Consider the following 23348-nt stretch of genomic DNA (forward strand, 5'->3'; position numbering starts at 1 on the left):
ATCCTCCTCCAGGCAGCTCTTCCACACACAGCCTCCAGCATGGGATCCTCACCAGCACTTTAATCTGTCCTCATGGTGCTGCAGTACTGAGCAGCCTGAACCACACACAGTCTTAGGATTGTGTGTAATGAGCTGACTGGTTCTGGGACTTCCATCATAAAATTTTAAATTATCTTTTTTAAAAAAAATATTTTTGGATACATAGAAAATGTAGACTAAAAAGTAGGCTTTAAAGAGTGCAGACAAGATCTGGGAGAAATGGTTAAAATCTGAACGTTCCTGCTGCTATGCTGAGCTTCAGGAGAGTGAGGCAGTGAGAGGTGAAACAATGGTTTTCTTGTATATGGTTCCAGGAATGCCCCAGATTGTGCAACTGTGTACCATGACAGAAGAAAAAATAGTCTTTCCCATCAGTACTTACTTAGCTGTATTAACTTAAAGGTTTTAAACATTATTGGTAAATAAATATTTGACATCATTGTTTCATTCTATTACAGATATTGTGCCAATCTTGACTTCAGCTGTGATTGAATGTCACCGAGCAGGGTTGAAAAACTCAGCCTTCAGTTTTGCTGCGATGTTGATGAGACCTGAGTATCGGAGTAAAATAGATCCAAAATACAAAAAGAAAATTGAAACAATGGTCAGGTGAGTTATGTTAATCAAGTGCACATGGCCTTTATTTCAAGGCTTTATTTGCAATGCTGTTTTTAATAATTAAGCCTGTAGACTGTTTTCACATTATTTCATTGTCTTATATTTTAAAGGCTAAGAACTATTTTCCACCTTTTCCTGAGATTTAAAGACTTCCTTTGAATGTGATAAGCCTTAAATGCAAGGTGCATTTAAAATGCTTCCTAACAGCAATAGTGTTTTCCATCTTCTCCCTACAGACACAAGTGCAGCCACACAGGTTTAGCTGGTTTCTAGTTGAGACTCCACAGCCAAACTGTTGGCTACTACAGCAGCAGCATTGTGCTCTTCTGTGATTTAAATTACTAAATTGCTAAGATAAAATAGAATGGGAGGGTGAATAAAATATATTCATTCCTGACACTTTCTTCCTTATCTGAAGTTTTTTTTTGATCCTAGTCAATATTTTCTGCCAGAAGAGGAAGCATAGGTAATTGTAGAAGAGCAGGGCAAGCATATGTAACACTTTTGTCAAGGCTTTAACCAAGGTTTGGTGACCTGCTTAGCTAATACTGGTGGTTTAGGTATTTATTTATGAAGTCTGTAAACTCTCCACGAGCTTATCCAATTGCTCTGCTTAAACTCCTGTAACTATTTAATGACAGTTGACTCCTACAACAAATTCCATTGTGTCAAGACTGGTCTCTAGCTAGTTTAAGGCCTCGTAGTGTTCCTCTTGGGAGAGATCTACCCTTTTCTGTGTCATTTATTATTTTAAACATCTCCATGTTTTATTTATTTCCCTTCTGTCAGTTAAATCTTTTCAGGACCTGAAGAGTTTCATATTACATATATTTTTTATGGATACTGGTTTTTATGGTGTTTCTCTGAAACTCTTACTACTCTTCTGCCTTTTTGGAGGCAGTTAGAAGCTCTATAATCCTACCAGGAAGCCAGTTTTTGGTACTCCAGTTCTTTGTGGTCCTGCCACAGAAGAACTGAAACAAGGAAACCATAGCTTTGTAGTCAATACATACAGACCCTGAGTTTTGAAATCTTATAAAGTATTAGGATTAGTTACACCTTTTAAAAGGTGGTGGTGTTTCTAATTAAAGGGGAAATGACCAATTATTTCTGAATTGACATGATTTGATACAGCCTGGGTGATAGTTAAAATGAAGGAGCTAATAGAATGTAAAATAGCAGCTGGAAGCTATGTAAGTAACTCAAAGGAAAAACACTTGCTAAATATCAAAGGCATTGTAAAACAGCTTTGTTAAGTTCAAACAGCTTGAGGGTTTTATTCACAGCTGTATCTATGTTTTAGACGCCGGGACACAAGTGAGATAGAAGAGCCAACAACAGCCTGTCCCTACTGTGCTTTCCAACTCCCAGAGTGTGAACTTCTGTGTCCCAGCTGTAAAAACAACCTTCCGTACTGCATTGCAACTGTGAGTGTCTGCTGTGCTTTCTGCAGTGTGACAGTAAAGGCAAAGCTGCTTTCCCTTCTAAAAATAAGTTTATTTGAACTTCTTCAGTTTGCTAGTGGATCCAAGCTAGATATTTTTATGCATTTATGGGTTTTGCTAATCTCTTGCCAAAGTTCTTTTTGTCTTTGACTATCACAAGTGTGTCCTCACTTGTCAGCTACAAGTAGCAGGCACTTGAGGGTGTCAGTAAATTCAGGTCATTTTGGGATATTTTGGCTTCCTGCAACAGCAGGTGCAGCACCAGGAATCCCCAGCACACACATTTGGGGCAGTTGGTGCACTTGGGAGAACACAGGCTAGTGCTGCTGATGCCTTTCCAGCTCAGCCATTTGCCCAGGAGCTCAAGTGCTCAGAGAACTAACAGAAGTCCCTCTTTCCTTTTCTATGCAGAGGAGCTTGTGGATGGCACATCTCTCCTCCCCTAAACTACCAAGGCTTAAAATGTAAAAAAAATTTAAAAACCAAATCAACCAACTGAGCGAAAAAAAAAAATAAACCAGCAAAACTTTAAAAAGCTGTTTTGGGGAATTTTTAAGCACACCCAATGCTAGTGCTTCAGGCAGTGACCTCAGCATTTCTTACATTACTCATCCCTACAGAAATGAGAAGTTCTAACATTGTTTGTTTCTTTAGAGTGTACTGAAAAGGTAGGGGTGGCATACATTCCTGGTGGAAGTTACTGTACAGCTACTGTATAAACAACATAATTTTTACTGGGTTCACATGAATTGTCATACTAATATTGCAGGGGAAAAAAGAGTACTTGAACAGGAAACAAATGTTAGAGTTAACATTATTTATTAAAACTAAAGAATTAAGTCTCACAAAAAAATTAATGTCCATTATGTGGAGGTCTTTTTGCTCTATTGGTTAAGCAGAATAAGATGACAGGTAGACTTTAAAAGTAATATTTTTTTAAAAAACAAAGGGGTTTAAATATAACTTTATAAGCCATACACATTTATGTATGTTACAAAGTTATTTATTTAGGCTCTATTTTGGCCACAGTTTGTCTATGTCACTGTTATTTGTAGACATTAGGACTGTGGCATTTTCAAATATCTAATGAGAGTCAGTGTCTAAAGTCTGCTGCTGCGTATCATATTAGAGCATAAATGTCTCAGTATAGTTCAAGGTCCTTCTGTGTTTCTACAGCATTAAAAAGATACATACAAATTCCTTCTATCAAAAATAAACTAGTAAACTGTAGCAAAAAAGAGAAAATGTAGACTAAAGAGGCAAAGGCCAGGCAGGCTCACAAACTTGACTGCTGAATGTGACCTACTGGGCTTAGGTGCTGTGGTTTTAGGGGCATTTTTGGTATGTCATATGCAACACCAAAAATGCCAGCAGATTTAGGTACAGCTCTGGACACAAATCTACAGATAGCATTCTAGAATTGCCAAATAAAAGAGTTTTAAATACTGTACTTCAGTATGTTCCTAGATTTCCATTTTTAAAAGAGGAATGCAAATGATAACACTGCATTTGTGAGAGCTCCTTTTCTAGTTACAGAATATACACAGTAATCAAGCGACAGTAACACATATATGGAGCTTTTAATTCAAGATCTTAGAACTCAGTTGCTGAGACCTTCTCATAACAACAGGTCCAGAAGTAAATGCTCTCTGTAGCCAGGCAGCACTTGCCCCTCAGTTACCTGCAGTTTCTGTGTGCAGGGTCGGCACATGGTACGGGATGACTGGACAGTTTGCCCACACTGTGACTTTCCTGCCCTCTACACAGAATTCAAAAGGTAAGTTGGGATTTTTTTTCTATTGCAGTATTCCATTGCTTGTTCATGTTTTAGCAGCCAATGGATCATTTGGTACTAAAAACATGTAAGAGCTGGGCTGGGTGGAAGAGGAATTCCCTTACTTGGTAGTTGCACCTTAAACACTCACAGAACATTGCTTCAAAGTTAACCAAAATGATAGGATATGACAAAAGAATTGGGCCAGTGATGCAAGGCTCCAGCAGGAACAGTAATGAATATGGATGGTGAGCTTGTATGAGTTCTCAGCTTTATCCAGGAAGAAGGCATAATATGGGGGCAGGACAGAAACACAGGCGCACCAGCAATCACCAAAACAAAATGTACACAGAATTGGGTACCAAGACAGCAATAATGTCTTGTCCCTGATAAGCACACATGACAATGGGATGGGATAGCTCTGCTCCCATGTCAGAACTCAGGAGCTCCTAAAACCTCCTTTGTTATATGTTTAAATGCAAACAGCAGCCTTCCTGTGGTGTTAGTTCTCAAATGTTGAAAACTAGACAGAAGCAGCCATTGCTCTGTCCTGCACTTGTTACATAGCACTGCTCAGAATTCTGCTCTAGGCTTTGTGCCTTGTCCCAACTTCCTCTGTAAAATGTTAGAATTCGCTTTTGACCAGTTACCCTTCCTTTAAAACAGCCTGTTACAGACTGAAAATGTGTGTCCCATGTGTTCTGAAAGGATTAACACTGTTGATCTTAAGAAAATAAATGACTGCACAGAGTACCTCAAACTAGAAGATGAGGACCAATAAATTCAGGTATGGCTTACAGTCTGTACTTTTGACTTAACAGGGTTCATTCTAGACAGTTCTGGAATTTTTCCTAGTAAGGAAATCTTAACCTAGAACCTGGGTCAATGCCTCGGATAACTTGAGACCCACTTCTATCACCTATTTGCCCTCAGGCATGCAAACACTGGCAGGTTTTGCTACTGCAACTCACCTGGTTGTTAATTGTGCTTTAACTCAGTTTACCCCTATGACCATATTAACATCCACAAGCTGTTCTGGTTTGGAACATGTTCGTGAACACCAGGTGTGCTTGAGTAGTACAGAGAACAGTTTGAAGATCTCCGCATCATCCAAACTTCTCCAGCTCTTCCAGCATGGGTTTAAGTGGCAGGGGGAACGGGAGAGAGAGCAAGAGGGGTACTAACTGGAAGGAGCAAATCTAACATGCAGGTTACATGATCTTAACTTGTCTATTTAACAGAATCGATCCCAGGATAACAGCAACAAGTATTGGCCTGAAATACTCATCCTTCTAATAATGGGAGCATGGCTCTGTCTATACCAAAGACTTAGATCCAGGACTTTGGTGGTGGTTTTTTTTGTTGGTTTGTTTTTGGTTTTTTTTTTTTTATGGTAACTGAAAATGAATTAACAATGTTCCTCAATAATGTTAATAATTTCAATAATTTGAATTTTTAAATTCAATAATTGTAATTTACTATTACAAACACCTTATATGAAAACTCAGCTGTAGATCACAGTAATGCACTCAAGTTCTTGTGTGGAATTTTTAGTTGATATTTTTCCTGATCTGCTATCACAGTATCTCAGAATATAATTAACCACCTCTGTTTATTTCCAGAACTGCTTGTGTTGGCTGGCAAGCAGCAAGGAAAGCTCTATCACTACATCACATATCTCTTCCCCAGAAAGGCCTAATAACAGCCATGTCACTTCTATTTTGTCATATCTGTAACTATGTAGCTGTTGATAAATTTTGTACTTTGGTTTATTGTAGTAATAAAACTGATAATTATTACAAACAAAATCTGCATTTCATCTGCACCAAAGACAAACCACGGGGCCATCTTTGTAGTGCGAGTGGCAAAAAGAAAAACCACCTCCCTACTGTTCTCTTTTTCAGTATCAGTTCTGAACTGTTATGAATGTTTTCAATTAAACATTTTTTACTCTTTAAGTATTCCTTTCTGGTTTTGATTAAAGATATAACTTATACAAGTACAGACTACTCAGGTTTTTGAAGTAAATCCCTCACTGCTTTTCTGTGTCTCTAAGTGAACAAAAGGGAAGTTGTAGGAAAAGAGGAATGCCACATCATGTACGTGAAGGAAAGACAAAACTGTGGAATAAAGGAGGGAGACAGGACAGAACACCCCATGAATTTAACCAAAGTTTTAAAAGAGTCCTGTGAAACATTTTATTGTAATTTTATATACTGCTTAATTTCTATAATGTACAAATAAGCCATTTATGTATGGAGTTTTTGCATCACGTACTATTTACAAGACTTCACATAATGTCAGGGGATTTATATAAAAAAAAAAAAGCAGTGAAGTCCTAGGAAGACTCAGCAGAAATGCCAGGTAACTGAGCATGACATTTTCAGCATGTTCACACACCTGGTGTCGGTTGCACAAGGACAATTATAGCTTGTAACATGTACCATGTCAGGAATAAGCACAGCAGTGTGAGAGGACAAGACTTACAGCACCTCTATAAGAGGAGCAGTTTCAGCGCACTGGTTCTACTTTCCCAGCAGCAGCACGGGATCTGTTTCATGTTCCTGGCAGAAGCTAGATACAAAAGCTGTGTCCAAAGCAAGGTTTTACTCTAAATGTCTTGTTTTCTCTTTTCTTTTCCCTTCTTTTTTTGTTGTTTCTTCATTTTTCTCTCTTTTTGGCAGCTTGGAAGACTTCACCTTTCTTTGCTACAAACAGAAATATACAGACAGTTTAAAATCCAGCTGAAAAAAGTTTAAGTCAAAATGTAGTCAGTGTTAAGGGAAAAGCTACCTCTTTGCCTCCCCTTACAGGTGTGAAGTTTCTAAATGCCACAGAGAGTACAGACTACCATATTCAGTCTTAAGGGTCCCCCATTTGGTGATACCCACAAAGGTATTACTAGAATTGTCATCTGTAGGAACCACAGGCACCATCCTCATCAACAGTTGAAATACTACTAAGTTTAGGAATTGGATGCAGAATTTTAGATTTAAAGTGATGTTTCACTTGGGTCCAACAAAAGACAATGGATGGAAGTAACTTAGACTTTTCCACACTACCACCAGTTAAAAATTTAAAAGTTGAGAGATAATTTATTTACTATCTACTATGATATCATTAAGATGATGTTAAAAGTCACAGAAAGGTAACTAAAAACAAACAAAAAAGCCCCAACACTTCAGTGAGGTTGTTTAATACTGAAGAAATTACATCACCTTAATCATTGCATCACTCTCAACAGTGTCCTGCTCATCCTCATCAGATTGGATCTCTTCCACAGTCAAGTCTTCACTCAGATCTAAGGTTGCTGCAGATCCCAACTGCCTTTTAGAGGCCTTGACAGCACTAAGTGAATATGGAGTCAGATGTGCCTCTTTGTTGTAGGCACGTGTAAAAGCTGCTTTGACCTGGCAGGGTGGAAGGAAAGAAACTGAGCATAGTTTAGGAGCTGTAGATTGTTAGTTAACTGACTTACTGAGAGATTCCACATCAACTTTCCTTTGGAAAGACATGACCAAAGATATATAGAAGATTACACTCTCTCAAAAGGACACAGAAAGCATTTAAGATCTGTGTGGTGAAGGGTCTTTTTAAACAAGTCCCACATAATCTTCAATAAAGTGTGTATCTTCACATGCTTCTTGCTTAGGCCTAAGGCCTACAATTATTTCAGCAGTCACACCAGTGCCTCCTTCAGCAGCACTGTACCCTTGCCAGACTAAGCAGCATATTCAGAATAGGGGAAAACACCTGATAGTAGTGTAGGTTTCTTCTCCTTCCATCAGCACCTGACCTGTTTCAGATTACATTTGCCTAATTTGTAAAAGCAATTTGAGCTTAAGCTCACCTTGTACCAGATGAGGATCCCAACCACTGGAGTTCAGTAGGTGGATGCTGGAAGAGCAGCACATGAAGCACCCCAGGTCAGGTCTGGCAGTTCTGTCTAACAGGACTGGGAAAGGTGCAAGCTGCAAGGCAGCCTCTGAAGGCAGTGCCTGCTCTGTAACTCAGGCAGGAAGTGCCTCCTCCTTTACAGGATGGTAAGACAGGCAGGGCTGTGCCTGAAGCACACAGACCTTACAGCCAGAGGTTCCTTGTAGCAAGGTGCCAGTTTTCCCTGTCCTTCCTGTGTTCTGCTTCTACACCCAAGACACAACTGACTCCAAGTAATCCTTTACACTGGGCACAAAAAGTGTAAGACTGCTGAGTGAAGCACAGCCTGATTATCTTTTAGGACTTAGCCCTGAACTTAGTGGTATGTTTGACAGCTGATTCACAAAGCCTACTATAAGTTATAGTTAAGTTGGTCCACCAATTTCAGCCTTTCCAAAGTACATCCATACCAAAGCAATTATTCTAGGATTTCTTTTTTAAGATATGGAAGAAAACAAAAAAATTCACTGGTGAATTTTACCTTGGGATCCAGCTTTGAAAAAGGACTGGGTTTGCCTCCCCACGTGCTTATTTCCATGATATTTTCGACATCTTCTTTCATCAAGCAGTAAGAGTCCATAAATGTTATAGCTTGTTGTACACCATCTGCTCCAAAGTCTTTCAAGGGCTGGACAAGTGCATCCCGCAAATACGACAAATATTCCATATTTACTGTCCTCTTGCATGTCTGAGTTCTTTGTCAAATTGAAAATAAAGTACTGAGTAAGTAAATCTGTCCAACTAGCATCACTAGCTTCTAAAGATAAGAACAAATAGGTAAGGGGCCCCTCAGCAAATCAACAATCAGCTGCCTTAAGAGCTAACTACAAGTTGTACTGTGCCATTCCTTTTGCCATACCTTCATCAGGGAATAACCAATGCAAGGTATTTGAACACCAGACAGTTTGGGGAAACACATCTCTAACTTCAGGGGAAAAAAGAAAAATGCAAGGTACTTGTGACTGACTTGTACAAATTAAGCACTGAGAAAAGCATCACCAATAACACAGGAACACATTCGCAGAACACATGAATGTGTCACTTGTTTGCACCAAGCACAGCAAGGAATTGACGGTAGGTAATGAACTGCACGAGAAAGAACTGTATCAGAGGAATGTCAGTACTACCTGAGACTCATGTGCATTGCCAGTTCTTGAATGATACGATCGTGTTTGCCTGTGGATGAAAATTTCCCCAACCAGCTGGGAAAGACAGGAAACTGGGACATGTAACCCCTCATCAGCTCCCCTGGGAGAACACTTGCATAAATAGCCTGAAAAAGTAACACACATGCCAAACTCAAATTACACTGAAAGTCTCATGGACACCATGACACACTGCCCTGCACTGCACTGTCCTCATGAAAGAGGGGTAGTCAACACAGGGCCACAGTGGAAACAGCTTATTTTAAGAGCTTATTCAATTAAGCTTATTTTATGCTTATTCAGTTGATTATTTCTGGTCAATCCCTGTTAGGTTACAGCTTCACCCCTCGTACCACCCTGTTCATTATCACATTTTGAACTGTGAACATTCTAACTGTGAAATTATCTGGGTTTCAAAATTGGGGGGGAAAAAAAAAAACCATAACCCCCCCCCAAAAAAACCAAACAAACAACAAAAAACATGGCCTTTTCTCAAGTCCAGTTTAGAGTGCAGTCAAATAGCTGACTTCACACAAAAACTGATCTCCAACACAAAGACATGGTGAAGGAGACGTTTCCATAGAACACTGCAACCTACATCAAGTCAGCTATGTTCCTAAGCAATTCAGCTCTTTGGACCTGTACTGAGCAGGGGGTGAACTAGAGGACATCCAGAGGTGCCTTCCAATTTCACCTCCAATGCATTCTCTGATGCCAGTCATAATTCTTTAAGCACAAGTCTTGTCAGTGTTTCAATAAGCATTAAAGGAAGTACAGTGACTAAGCTTCAGTCCTCTATGCTTTGAGAGAAATCCCACCCTGGTGAGAGGAAGGACAGAGCAGGCTTGTAACAGCACAAGTGATACACACCATGTGCTTCTATGCTTTGTGACAGTCCAACTTTTCTAAGTTTCAGAAGACTTCATGTTGCAGCATGAGCTCAACAATATGAATATAGGAAATTCTCATCACCAGTGGAACAGAAAATACTACATAAAGTATGAACTATATAGATCATATAACTATGCTGATAACACCACAGATCCACCTTTAACACTGGATACCCCCCTTAACATAAAATGAGAGTTAAGTGCTCACCTGTGTTGGAAGCAGATTCCAGTTCTGCTTGCTACGAATCTGTCTGTCCACTATATCACCATCACATATACTATCAGCTGCTCTACTCAAGAGTACCAAGTGCTTTTTTAAATTACCTCTGCGAAAAAAAAATGAAGTTGACTTTATTACAAACCAGAACTATCCAGATAGGCTTTTGTGTCAGAGAGTCAAAGTAGACTAAAACCTATGTCAATTTAGGGTTTGGAGTAACTCACCCAGCAGCAGCTGGTTTCACATGCACATAGTTCTCTTGGACAAAGAGAGGTGCTAATGAATAATCATGGAAGAAAAGATCTGATTTGTCTATAAGAGACATACGGGCAGCCTCCTCTCCAGTAGCAAAAACCTTCCGGACTACATCGAAAGGGCCCTAAATAAATGACATTTCAAGAAGTCAGCAGCTAGAAGGTCAACAAAGAAAGTAAGACACAGCACAGTATCAACAAAATTAGTATCCAGAAGTATCTTGACTCATCAGTATAAGCTCCCCAGTCAGTATTTCTGCCCTAGAACTTTACCAGTTTTAAGAACTTTCTTTTATTTTTGATATTAAGAGAATTATCTCCTAAACAGAGAACAAAGGATGGGAAGTATGAGCTTAATAACTGCATCTTACGTAAGAGATGAGTATATCAAAATATACTCGAGTATATAAAAATATTCAGTCCTTGATACACTACTCTTCAACTACTTGTGGCAAATGTGACAGATTTTGGCACCTAAGCTTATTCAGTGCTTCAGTTCAAAAGACGCTTATAAAGCCTAGTGATTATATCAGAATATGACAGTAAAAGCCAATCCAGCATTTGACACTTACCAGTTTTATGTCCTTTTTGGCTCTGCTGGCATCTGTTTTAGCCTCATCATAAGTCAGTGATTTGTCTTTTGCACACCACATATTAAGATTATGTAAAACCTAAAGAACAAAGTTTACAATTTGGTAGCATAATAGAATTTAAATTGAAGACTCCAGCAGTAAGGGTCTGATTTTCATACATAAAAATACTGTTCAAATACTTTGAATTCAATGTACATAATCTGCTATCTGAATGGTTACTGATGCTGAATGGGTACTGACCTGTCTGATGTCCTGATTTGCTGCCAGGATTATCTCTTGCATAGCAGGTGGGGGAATTTTTAAACCTTCTTTAAATGCAATAGACATCATGGCACCCTGTAATCACAATTGACAAACTGTCACTAGAAAATTCCTATGAATTCTTGCCCCAGCAGAACATACTGACACATCTATGAAAGAGCACTGCATATTTTTCTAAATTTTTAAAGCACATATAGCTCAAATTTTCTCTCATAATCATAAACCATCATTTACGATTGGTGTAAAAAAGACCATGTTTGTTCATAAAAAGCCATTTTGGATATATTCTTAAAACAGACATCTAAAATCCAAAAGGCTTTGGGAAGAAAACCTCAGACAATTCATTCTGAAAAGCAACTATTCACTGAGATGATCGATTAAATGATATATCCAATTCTGAATAAACTCTGGTACATGAAAACTGAAGTTACTGGTGGCAATTCAGTGCAGTCCACACAGCCAGCCACAGCCTACTTACTTTGATCTGTTCTAGACGAGGTCTCTGAAAACGAAGATCCAAACAGTAGTGGACCAAGGAGCGCATTTTAGGGTGGTTGCGATCGTTGCACATACAAATGATGGGGACCTTTGTGTGTCGGATCAAGCCAATCAACTCCTGTAAATTAAACACATTACAATTCCATCAGATAACCTAGACAATAAGAACAATTAGAATGACATACCAAGCAGCCTTAGTCCCTGCCTTAAATCAGATCCTTGACAGATGCCAAGTCCATAACACTCCTGCTGTAATCACATTTCTACACAGTGCAAACCAAACCTAGCCCCTTGCCTACGGTTTTCACTTCCTGTTCCATTCAGCTGCAAGAGATCTGCTGCCTAGCCACTTTCACTGTCTACTTCCAGCAGTTATGTTTGGAACTGTCTTCAAGAAGCAATTAAGACCAATAGCCCACAGCATAGCTGTCCACCTAGAGAAGTTGACTCATTTCTCCAAAGGCCAGTTTGACCTGGCTTATGCCCAGAGAGCACACACAGCTTTCTGGCTGTATTTTCATTCTTTTCCAAAGAATGAAAAAGCAAAAGGAGTAAAAATATCAGTTCATCCCTGCTCCAAGAGGCTTCATCATTTTTAGAATGGCTTACCAGAATAAACTTAGCTAGCTCTAATGAAGGTGAAATTCAGTTCAGTTTCATTCCTGCAGTGGAAAAAAATGCATCTGAGCTAAAAATCTGTATGCCCTTTACCATCAAAGCACTGCATGTGACTATAGGAAATCCTCAGAAGATAAAACTGGAGCTACTGAAGAGGACAAAGGATGCTGCTGCCTATGCCACACATTACTCAGTGTTACCGCCTATGCAAAACAGCAACAGTCCCGGCCAGATTATGAACCTCCCACTGCAGGGAGATGTCACCTTAGAGAGACCTTAGGATAAATGTACCTGTTCTAAAGTGCACACACTCAAGTTCATCACTCCAGGCTTCTTCTACACAAGTATCCTTTTTCCCCCATCTACCAAAGCACAATCCTTACACAAAGACAGGCTTCTAAAACATGTCAGACTGTATTCTGCAGAGAGTTTCTTTATGGACCATGGCTTGAGGACAGAGTGGCTTAACTATCTTGTGTGATATATGGCATTAGCTCAGAACTACAGTGGCTTCACCTGAATCCCTCCTCTGTCTTCATTGCCTGCCATACCATCCACTTCATCCATGATCAATACATGTTTCCCGCTAACTGATGAAGATGCACCTGAAAATGAATATGGATAAGAAAATGAGATGGGAATAAACGAGTCCTGCTCAGAGTTTTACCCAATGCTAAGTAAGATAACTTGATCCTAGGAATCTGAGGTGGTGGTTCTGCCACTAGATCACATGAATCTATGTTCACAGACCAGACTATAACCTCATGTCATCTTAGAAACAAGTCCCATAGAACAGAGGAGCAGCTGCAGAGTTCTTGAGTAGTTTGTGCAGATTCATTCTACAAATAGCAGGATTTAATTCTAAATTGAAGAAGAACTATAACAGCTTACTACATGAACTGACCCCTATTAGAGCCAGGTCCCTTCACCTGACAAGGTAAATTCCCAACATTGTTGTGTAATAAGGAAGCTCTGTCCTTCCTCTAAGCAGACTCTTAATAAAGCAAAAATCTCCTTCAAACAACAGACGCACCAGAATAGAAGTCTTTGATGCTGGTGTTGTTAAGTGACTCAGCAACTACTTCCTTTAGGCTGTTCTTGCTGCGAGTGTCGCTGGCATTCAGCTCCACGTAGCTGTAACCCAGTTCCTGGTCCAAACACATAAACCACATAAAAAGTGAGAACACAGAGCAGTGAAAAATCATACAGCTTTAATTAGTTTCTCTCTCCCCTTATATTCCTTTTTTCTAGCAATTCAAAAAACTTAAAACTATGTGTGGAACAGATAGGCCCAAAAGAGATTATTTTTGTTTTGTTGTGATGTTTTTTGGTTGTGTTTTTGAATCGGTTTTGTTTGTTTGTTTGTTTTGTGTTTTTTTGGTTGGTTGGCTGTTGCAGGTTTTTTTTGTTTGGTTGATTTTCATTTTGTTTTAATTGAGGGAGATGCAGAAGCATTGGGTCAGTGGCACATATTAAATTTTGGAAGATTAACAGAACTGCCAGCAGGGATAGAAACAGAGCTGTGAGCCAAGGCTGGCTAAGCTCTATGGTATTTCCAGCTGTGTAACAAAAAAACATACCACATGGCTCTCAAAGCTGCAGCAAAGAGAAGCTTGTAACTATTTAACCAATAGGAAACACATTACTCCCCTAGCAGCACTAACACTTCTGTCAGTCCCTGACACAACTTAACATAGCTGCTCTTTTATCAGCAAAATCTCCTGCCAGAGGCAGCCAGAACACAGCACTGAACACACAAAGCACTGGTATGTTTTGCTGTGGAGCACAGAGAAATGCTCTGTAAAGTCCTGAGGCAGCTGAGAGCAAGCCAGGTTGGGAACCAGAAACAGAAAAGACCACTGAGGAAAAAAAAGTGAGCCCAAGACAGCACATTCACCTTTTCTAGTCTAGTTCTAGGTGTGGCATCAACCTGTTGGCACAGAGCTCAAAGGCATGCAGTGGGGGAAGGGGGAGAAAAGGATTAAGACTTACTCTATAGAACAGATTTCTAAATTCAGATTTAGAAATGGACACATAGCCCCGTCAATTTTTCTCATCCTGAAGTGGCATTTCAATTTAGAAGAAATCTGGGAAATATCTCTCTGTTAGACAAATAAAAACCATGACCTTAGGCCTTCAAAAAGCTTGCCAGAATTTGAGTCCCGGTAAGTGCAAATATTCTCCAACTTGCAGAACCAGTACTGAATGATCACAATTTTGAAAAACCATTTCCAATTATTCAACATACTGTGATATGCTTCTTCTCAATGTAACAGAAAGAAATGCAGACACCCACTGGTACCTTCTCACCTCAAACCTGATAAAGGTATCTAAACAGCCACATATTTTCACCTGTAACCTTGTTCTGAGCAGGTGCAACCTGGCTGACAGCAGACCCTGGTCATTCAGAGCATACCCATCTGCACCCTATAGCTGTATCCACATTCAGAATTAATATGTAACAAAAAAGTGTTGGGAACAACCATTACTATGAACTCACCTTACAAACCAAAGCAGCTGTAGTAGTTTTACCAACTCCAGGTGGACCAGAAAGTAATGCTGCTTTAAAGCCTGTCCCATCATCTTTGCTTCCAGTTTTACTGGGTTTTGCTAAAAAAAAAAAAGTTCAGTTTTTACTTAGGTATGTAATTATAAAACAAACAGCATGCTTCTATAGATATCAAGCATCATTGGAATTTTTCCTCATTTAAGGCCCAAGAAGAACATCCAAAGATGCACACACAGCTGCATCCTAACTACTTAAGTAAAAGCAGCTTAAACCAGATTACAGTTCATGACTTGCAGTGATTTTGAACTGAAAAATACCAAAAAGTCCTATTAATTATTATTAATTATTAAATTAATTATTTAATTATTAAATTAAAAAGTCCTATTAAAAAGTCCTATTCAGCAATTTCCTCACAACCACATCATACACATAAAAACCCAAAAACACCACCAAACCCATATACCACCACAAACAAATTAAGCCAAACCCCAAACAGGCCATACACAAAACCCCAACTATGACTAAACTAAAACTTAAACCCTCTTTTAAACACAGTAAAATCTGTCTGTCTATAGGATGACAAACTGTCTACTTGACACATGCACTTCTTGCCAGAGCCAGGACCTTGACAATTCATCCCCACACATGACAGCAGCCCTTTAGACCTGCTCTTACAAATAGGTTGGCTGTGCCTAACCTATTTCCTCTTGCTGAGGAAGAAATCAATAGGCTCAATGCAAAGCCAGTTTTAGTACCTCACAGCTAGGATATTTTGGAATTTTTTTTGTAAAAATGAAACCTCAGACTTGGGGGAAAAAAATCTTTTGAGACACATTTTTCTGCTCTTTTTTCAGGTGGGGAGGTGGCCAATAAACAAACAACTACTTCATCAAAAAAAACTCAGGCTCAATTGCTGCTAAAACCACATCTGACTGCAGCCTTATTCCTGATTTCTAAAGCTGCTCTGCTCCCACCCAGGCCCTCAGTGGTCCAGGGAACCAAGGAGCATGATTAGCATGAAAGGACACAGAAAATTAAGCAGGCCAGTCACCTTGTCCATCTTCCAAGGTGTTCTTGTGCCAGTTTCTGAGCCATCGGAGCAGTTTATTGGCACAGCTTTGCTCACCCTGCTGTCCAATAATTGCCTTAAGAGATACAGGCTTGTATTTATCTACCCATAGCAATCTCTCTGTGCCATCTTCATTAACCTCAGAAACCAAGTTCCCCTTAGGTTTTGGGGCTTCTTTCTCCTCTACAGTCTGACGCTTAAAGTCCGTAAGTTTTCGAACAGCAGTGGTTTCTTTCTTTACAGAACTGATGGTTTCTCCTTTTTCAGGAGTAGATTTGCATTTTTTATTATTAGCTTCCCTTTTGTAGGGGCTAAAATTCCTTTTCCCAGCTTCAGCTTTCTGTGGTGTCTTTTTGGGTTTTGACTCCACTTTCTTTGCCTTAAGAAAATAAAAAAATAAAAAGAAATTAAAGGAAAAAATACAGTAAAGAAACAGCATATTTATTTAAACAATTACAGGAGAGCTTAGAAAGTGACAAAGCTTATATATTGATTAAAAAAAACTTCAACAGCAGATACAGAAATACTTTCTGAGAAATAAAGCACAGCTAAAGACAATGTCACAAGGTTCTGTAGTACAACCCACAAAAAAGAGGCAGGAAGTGTTCTGGTCATTCCAAAAGCAGTCTTAATTCACAAAGCCTGAGGCATCCTACTACAATGCTAAATTGATGACTGTCAGGTTGGAACAAATGGGTCAAACACCCTTGAAGCTCTTGCAAAACAACACTTGCAAAAGTCGCTCAATCCACAACAATTCAAAGGGAGAGAAAGTGATCAGCTAATAAGCTTAGAGCTGCTTTTCCCTGGGACACTAATGGCATCTTTACATAAATAAGTCATGTCTGTAATGAATGCACCACACATTAGAGCTAACAGAAATTTTAATAACATTCTATCAGCCACTACAATCTAAATTTAAACGTACACAAAAAACACTTACTACCTCTTTTTTGGTATTGCCTGAAAAAAATTACCTTTAATATTCTTAGTTCAAGCATGACAAAGACAAGATCTGTTAGGTACACAAATAGTTTACATATTTCTGGGCCTGTCTGGGTACCACATGGTATCAGTCATAATTACTTATTCCAAAGAATGAATGTCTATTCCTTGTTTCAACCTGATACCATCTAAGGAGATGCAATTACCTGCTCTGTCAGGTACCAGAAATGCAGAATAATGTCCATGTATGAAAATAACCTTTAGCTCCCAAGTAGAGTCATTTGTCTTCACAAACAAAAAAATTTTCACTTTTAACCTAAAAGGTCAAACTGATGATTGTTGTGCTACTGTTACTGGAAGAGAAGACAAACTCCTTTCAATTAAAAACAAACCAAAGCAAAAAAAGCATACCTCTGCTTCAGCTGCCAGCTCATATTTTGACTTTTTGCCTGGCATGGTTCGAATAAGATCGAATAGACCATCTTCATCAATAATTTTTGTACCTAAAGTTGATGCCTGGAGCAAAAGAAAGAATTAAATGTGAAATCAAGTTACATTAGGATTTCCATAATTCATTTCAAAGTGTTTTCCAGTAAAAAACTGTGACTAGGAACATAACAGCAACAAGAGTTTATATATATATATATATATATGTATGTGTGTGCGTGTTTTATGTATGCACAGAAGTAAAAACAAAACAAAGCTGTAAACCACTTGGCAACTTTTCCTTTTAAAGAGGCACCTTATTGTTAGTACTACTTCCTGTTGGCAGGAATACTGGGAATTATCAGTTAAGAGAGGAACAATCAGTTCCAGTTTGCCTTTGGCCGGGCACAGGAGCACACTCACCTTCTCACACTTGGACTGGCCGCAGTCCCGCCCCATCACCAGGTAATTTGTCTTCTTGCTGACATTGCCAGTTACTTTTCCCCCGTAACGTTCAATCAGAGACTTGGCCTCATCTCTCTCAATGCACTCCAGAACACCCGTAATTACAAATGTCAGGCCTTCCAAGCAGTTCTCAGCTCCCTGAGAACCAAAGCATTGCAGAAAATGCCATTACTGATACATTTCTATCAAATAGCTCTTAACCATTAGCTATTTTAACCCCCTACCACATCAAGTAACCTATGAAACTTTACAAATAAGACTATCATACCTAGCTAGGTAATAGTTCTAAAAGCTGAAATGGGAACAGCTACCAACAAAACTTCACACACTGTTTACCTGACCATACTTGTAGCACTCTGTGCTTCAAGTGTAGCACGTGAATCAAATGTGTAACAGCATTCTTCAACTTTAAGAGCAGTAACTATTTTTAATGATCATGACTTCCTAAACCAAGTTCTGAATACAAATTCTTTAGTACACTTCCCTACATTTAGTCACTGCTTTGCATTACAATTTAGGTTTTTCTAATACAGTCTTCCTACTGGGAAAAAAATACCAGTCCTTAAACAGTTAAGTTGGTATCTTTTAAACTACTTACAGCACTAAGTCTACCAAACACTCCACTTCATATATAGAATCCTGTAGCCACACTTACCTGAGGTATCTCTTTGGAGCCCAGTGCTTTGGGACCCTCACGATTAAGGAAGCTTCGGTAAGCTTGGTAATTGTTTCTCTTCTTTTCAGAGTCCTCAGGGCTTATAGACTGGATCAGAAGAGGGTAAATTAATTCATATACATATTACAGATACAAAACCAGCAAAATAAACCCAAGCTTCACAGTTCAAGACATTTGCATGCACCAAAGGAAAGGCAAGTTCTAATGCTTGTTTTTAATCTATTAACATGCAATACTGAAGCCTGCTCTCCTTCTGGTGCTTGTGTTGAGGTATTTTTCCTTGTTCCTTTTAAAAATATTTCAAAAATGTGACTGCTTAAAAAATACACCATTGTTTATTGGCAGGTTTCTGCAGATTTGTCTATTGCACATGTACATGCTCACTTAACCCTTAAATTATCACTTTAAATTCACATCCTATTTGTGATCTACACTTACATTAAAGTAGAAATACTATGAAGTAGATTCTACTGATTAAGAAGCTCAAGTGCCTCTTAAACAACTATTAAAAACTCACCTCAAAAGGAGGTGCAGGCTCTCCCTTCTAATTACAACTACTACTTAATTGTCAAAATGGGGTACTTTATACTGTATGATTAAGAAGTACATTTTAATGTTGCAAATAACTGACAGTGTTCCAACAAATACAGTTACTGAATCAAATAAACTAAATTCTATTCTTACATAGCATATCAATAATAAGATAAAATAGGAGACTCAGGAGAGAAATGTAAATCCCTAAACAATTCCACCCACCACTCTAACCACAGAACAGATACCCAAGGTCACCACACTCACATGAGTAAGTTGTCACTCACAGTCAGAATTCCTGCATTCTGTGTTTTTCAGCAAAGTTAAACAAGAGAAAGCACAGCAAACCTTAATGGGCATTGGAGAACCTCAGGTCCTTCATCTGTTTAATTTACACTTTGCCAGATAGTTTTACAACTGCTGTAAGGAAGGAACTTACAGCCTTACCAGAATTCAAACCCTTATAAGTCGCCCAGAAGACTCAAAGTACCAAGTTACAACAGTGACACCTATAATAAATGAAAACTATTCTCCTGCAAACTCCACCAAGACATCTAAATTAATTTCGATAGCTCCTACCTCAGTCTTCTTGGGAGAAACTCTCTCCTTTGGTGTTGTCTTCTCTTCTTTCCCAGAAGCTGCTTTTCCTCTTGATAGTGAATTTTGAGCACCTCTTTCCTTTTCAGCAATCTCTTCTTGTTTACCATCAGATGATTGTGGGGATAAACAAGAATCTTTCAATTGTTCAGATTTAGTTTGTGGCTTTGCAGAGTAATTCTTGGCTGCACCAGCTGAGTCTGTTGCTTTTACTTGAAAGGAGACAGAGAGAGAAAAGCTCATATATAAAAATGTATCTCATTAATATTATAAATTACTGCAATGCTTTCCAGTTTCTGTGTCCTACCTCTTTCTGACTGCTTATACCCTGCTGTTGTACTAGGGCTGCTGTTGATGCTCAGTACTGTTTGCTCTCCTTCGGTGTTCTTCCGAGCCTAAATAAACACACAATGCCAAAGTCAGCGATGTGTGTGCCAGGCTACCACAGGGACACAGCAACACACTACATTTAATTGTGACTAGAACTTAAAATACCATCCCAACAGAGGTATCCAGCACACAGTGTCTGATTAGGCAGGACACCCTTTACTGAGCAAGGAAAAGCCAGGAGAGAAGAAGTGAGTATGCTATTTCCATGAAAACTTCCCTGCTGGTTTTCATGTATTTGCATGGAAGCACCAAAACAAAGGAGTCTAAATAAGAACAATCCCAGCAATGCAATTCCTAAAAGCTTAAGTTCAAAAAGAATTCAACCTTTTTCTTCTGTGGTGTTTCATCCAACATGGCCAGAGTTCTAGCAAATTCTTCATCTTCATGTAGCTGTCTCTCCAGCTGAAATTAAAAAAAAAATATTTTAGGTTAATGCTAAACAAGTTCTAACTCTAGTGTATTTTTAAAAAACTCTAAGTGAGCACATAGACAGAAAAACAGTGTCCTACCAGAGGCAAATACATTTCTGGAAACAGCACTTGAAGAATTACTTGTCTCCCCCAGAAAGCAAGACTAGTTAAATCTAGTGAGAAAAATAGATTTATTGCACTAGAAACATTATTATGCCTGTATAAGCTATTTCCAAAGGAGTTTCTTGTTCATATTTTTTACTGTTGTGTATCCTTTCCTTTTCAATAATCAAACTTTGAAGGCTGCACCTTATGACAAAAAGCCTGCAACAACATGCAACCTGCTGCCTTTACCAAAAGCAGTCCCAAAAGACTAGTAAGAATGCCTGTTAAAAATTATGATGTCTCCAGAATTAATGTTTTATTCTCATTTACTACTAGCAACAAATATTTTTTTTTTTTAATCTGTCAGTTTTGGAGAATTTAACTACTGCCCTTAGCCCTGCTCTTAGTGTCAGTTCTATTTACTTTAGGGAAGCAAATATATTTTAACTTTCTATTATTTATACTAATACAAATTACTTTCTCTGATGGAAGAACCAGTAAGAACAAATAGTGCACGACATCTGTTATTTATTAGTTGTAAAAAACCCCACCAAAGTCAGTTTGGTTTAATTTTTATTTCACTTAACAACATAAACCTGACATCTCCAGTGATAACTGATCCTTCAGTTACCTTTCCTGTCCAATATGGTGCCTTGGGGAAAACTTTTTCATGAACAGTGTTCATTATTGCCAATAAATAGTGAACATTCTTTCAACAAGAGAACAACAAAATTACTTCCATAACTGAAATCAAATATGCTATGCTCTAAGATCTCAATAGATGACTTTATAAAACCAGTATGCCACAGGCATTGTCTGTATGTGTCCATAACAGTGAAATGTACTTCCCTGTGTACAGTGAGAAAGGCAGAGACCACCCAGAGCAAAGCAGACTGAGACAGAGAGACATCTGATCTAAAGTACTTGGGTGCACAGAAACTCTGACTGTTAGAGGTAACATCAGTTCAAATGAAAGACATTGTCTTATTTTTCTGACAGGTTGTTTAACTTTCTAGTAGGGTAAGTTGAATTCATTTACTCTCATCCTTACCTTCAGAGGTGCAGATTTGTCTGCACAATCTACTTATTCTAAACAATACTCAGTATTACAAATATATGTGGAAAATCAAATTTTCCCAAAAGCAAGTAAACACGTGTAAGTGTACTTTCCCCTTGTATTAGTACTGATTCAAATAGGAAAGTTGAAGACATGTAAGAGTCATTCACATTTTTCTCAACTATAAGAAAATTCAGAAGACAAGTAAAACAGATCATGGATGGTAATTACTTTTAAATTTTCACTCCAGAGAATGAAAAAAGCATAACACCATCAAAACATGAGGAAGCAGAAAGTTAATTCTGTGTGAAAGGCAGGATTATTAGAAGCACATCAGCTGCATAGACAAAGCCTGGATGGAGATAAAATAGATTAAGTGATACATTCTATTTACATAACTGAAATAATGCCTATAAAATAACTGTGTGACCAGGCTTGAGCATATTGATCAATTTTATTACACTTAGTCATACCTGGAACGTCCATCTTAATTTCTTAAGGAAAAACAATTTTAAGTTAAACAAACCGCTCTTGATATAAAGCATTAAATTTGTAGAGCTTTTACCTCTGAATCTTCTTCAAGCTGCAGTTGCCTAGCAATGGCCTCATCATCTAGTGTGCTGTCTCTGCTCTGTGAAGGCTGTATTAAAGAAAAAAAGACCAACTATTCAGCTACCCCATTACTGTGTCAATTATAATAATATGTATAGATTCCTTCTGTATGCTTCTAGAAAAGGGCTGTGAACAAGACATGCAACATTAATTTCTAGATCTCTAATCTAAACACTATTAAACATGGCTATTTTCAAGGGATTTTAGTATTCAAAACAAGACCATACTATAAGATAAATATCTCAACTCTTCAAACAATGCTGAACATCTCTCAAGCTATCAAAGTTGCCCCAGTTGAAAAATACATCAATAACTGTACTGGTAATTTTTAAGTTCCTCCATACTTTACTTGGTGCTTTGTTATTCTATGAATATATGCCCCATAAAGCTTGGGAAAACAACCTTCTCCCTTCTCCAGCCTGTCCTCCACCCTCAAATATAAGCTATCCCTTCCACTCACCAACCTCAGAAAACTTAATGGATTTCAAGAAAAGTCACTTGAGAAGGGGCAAGAAGAAAATACTACCTTCAGCTTTGTGCTATCTTATCAACCATGGAAATACTACTCCAAACTTGTATTTGAGGACTTGACGTGCACACACGGATCATCAGCGCTCAACTTCTGTGTGAGTGATCACAGTGAGTAACACGAGGTAGGAGCAGCAGCAAGTACTTCCTTGCAGTCAAACTGTTCATTTTGAGCTTCCATCAGACACAGGAGCAGCCTAAAGGAACCTCATCAGTACTCACCTCTTTCCTTTTACTTGCTACCAGCTTCTTTTCTGAGCGCTGGACACTCCTCGTCCCAAAGAAATCAAGTGCAGAGGTGGGAGTCTGTTTCACTGGAGAGAGGGGCTTGCTTTTAGCTTGTGGTTTTACCTCCTCTTTTTTCCCAGTATTTGTTCCTGGACAACCAATTGCTGACGTCCCATTCTCCTTCGGTTTCAGGGAAATTCTTTTATTGGCAAAATCATCATCTTCATCTAAACACAAAGAGAATTCCATTACTTCTGGTACATGGAACTCAAGTTCTAACAACAGAACTGCCAAGAGAACTATTTTGGCACATTACATCAACTCAGATCCTAAAATAATGCTACAGGCATGCAGAAGTTTTCTGAAAAAAAGGCTGAATTGCACAACACATAGTATTTAACAACTTGAATAGTGTAACTCAAGTCTGAACAGATTCAGTACTGAAATAACAACATGACATTTGTTACTTGTGCTCATACATTACCTCTCAATTAGACAAGTTCACAAAG

General features: G+C 38.6%; 2 protein-coding genes across 7 annotated transcripts in view; one reads left to right on the top strand and one right to left on the bottom strand.

Moving 5' to 3' along the window:
* Window positions 1–5834, top strand: part of WDR19 (WD repeat domain 19) — a 38407-nt gene extending 32573 nt beyond the window's left edge. For 2 of the 5 annotated variants that reach the window (XM_030270937.4, XM_030270940.4), the window contains exons 33-37: window positions 498–648; window positions 1961–2084; window positions 3803–3879; window positions 4543–4663; window positions 5118–5834. In XM_030270937.4, coding sequence (XP_030126797.4) covers window positions 498–648; window positions 1961–2084; window positions 3803–3879; window positions 4543–4657 — 467 coding nt within the window. In that variant the 3' untranslated portion in view covers window positions 4658–4663; window positions 5118–5834. The remainder of the gene's footprint in view (window positions 1–497; window positions 649–1960; window positions 2085–3802; window positions 3880–4542; window positions 4664–5117) is intronic. The other 3 variants (XM_030270936.4, XM_030270939.4, XM_072928085.1) reach the window with 2 other exon arrangements.
* A 215-nt stretch (window positions 5835–6049) lies between these two features.
* Window positions 6050–23348, bottom strand: part of RFC1 (replication factor C subunit 1) — a 34883-nt gene continuing 17584 nt past the window's right edge. For both annotated transcript variants that reach the window (XM_072928086.1, XM_030270945.4), the window contains 21 exons: window positions 22834–23066; window positions 22037–22111; window positions 20224–20301; window positions 19817–19904; window positions 19492–19721; window positions 18361–18468; window positions 17664–17843; window positions 17226–17330; window positions 15852–16248; window positions 14792–14901; window positions 13325–13439; window positions 12808–12896; window positions 11654–11791; window positions 11155–11250; window positions 10894–10992; window positions 10292–10446; window positions 10056–10173; window positions 8940–9085; window positions 8294–8507; window positions 7095–7286; window positions 6050–6584 (listed from right to left, as the gene is read on the bottom strand). In XM_072928086.1, coding sequence (XP_072784187.1) covers window positions 6483–6584; window positions 7095–7286; window positions 8294–8507; window positions 8940–9085; window positions 10056–10173; window positions 10292–10446; window positions 10894–10992; window positions 11155–11250; window positions 11654–11791; window positions 12808–12896; window positions 13325–13439; window positions 14792–14901; window positions 15852–16248; window positions 17226–17330; window positions 17664–17843; window positions 18361–18468; window positions 19492–19721; window positions 19817–19904; window positions 20224–20301; window positions 22037–22111; window positions 22834–23066 — 3068 coding nt within the window. In that variant the 3' untranslated portion in view covers window positions 6050–6482. The remainder of the gene's footprint in view (window positions 6585–7094; window positions 7287–8293; window positions 8508–8939; window positions 9086–10055; window positions 10174–10291; window positions 10447–10893; window positions 10993–11154; window positions 11251–11653; window positions 11792–12807; window positions 12897–13324; window positions 13440–14791; window positions 14902–15851; window positions 16249–17225; window positions 17331–17663; window positions 17844–18360; window positions 18469–19491; window positions 19722–19816; window positions 19905–20223; window positions 20302–22036; window positions 22112–22833; window positions 23067–23348) is intronic.

Source organism: Taeniopygia guttata, chromosome 4 (genome assembly GCF_048771995.1).
Source record: "Taeniopygia guttata chromosome 4, bTaeGut7.mat, whole genome shotgun sequence".
Classification (NCBI taxonomy): domain Eukaryota; kingdom Metazoa; phylum Chordata; class Aves; order Passeriformes; family Estrildidae; genus Taeniopygia; species Taeniopygia guttata.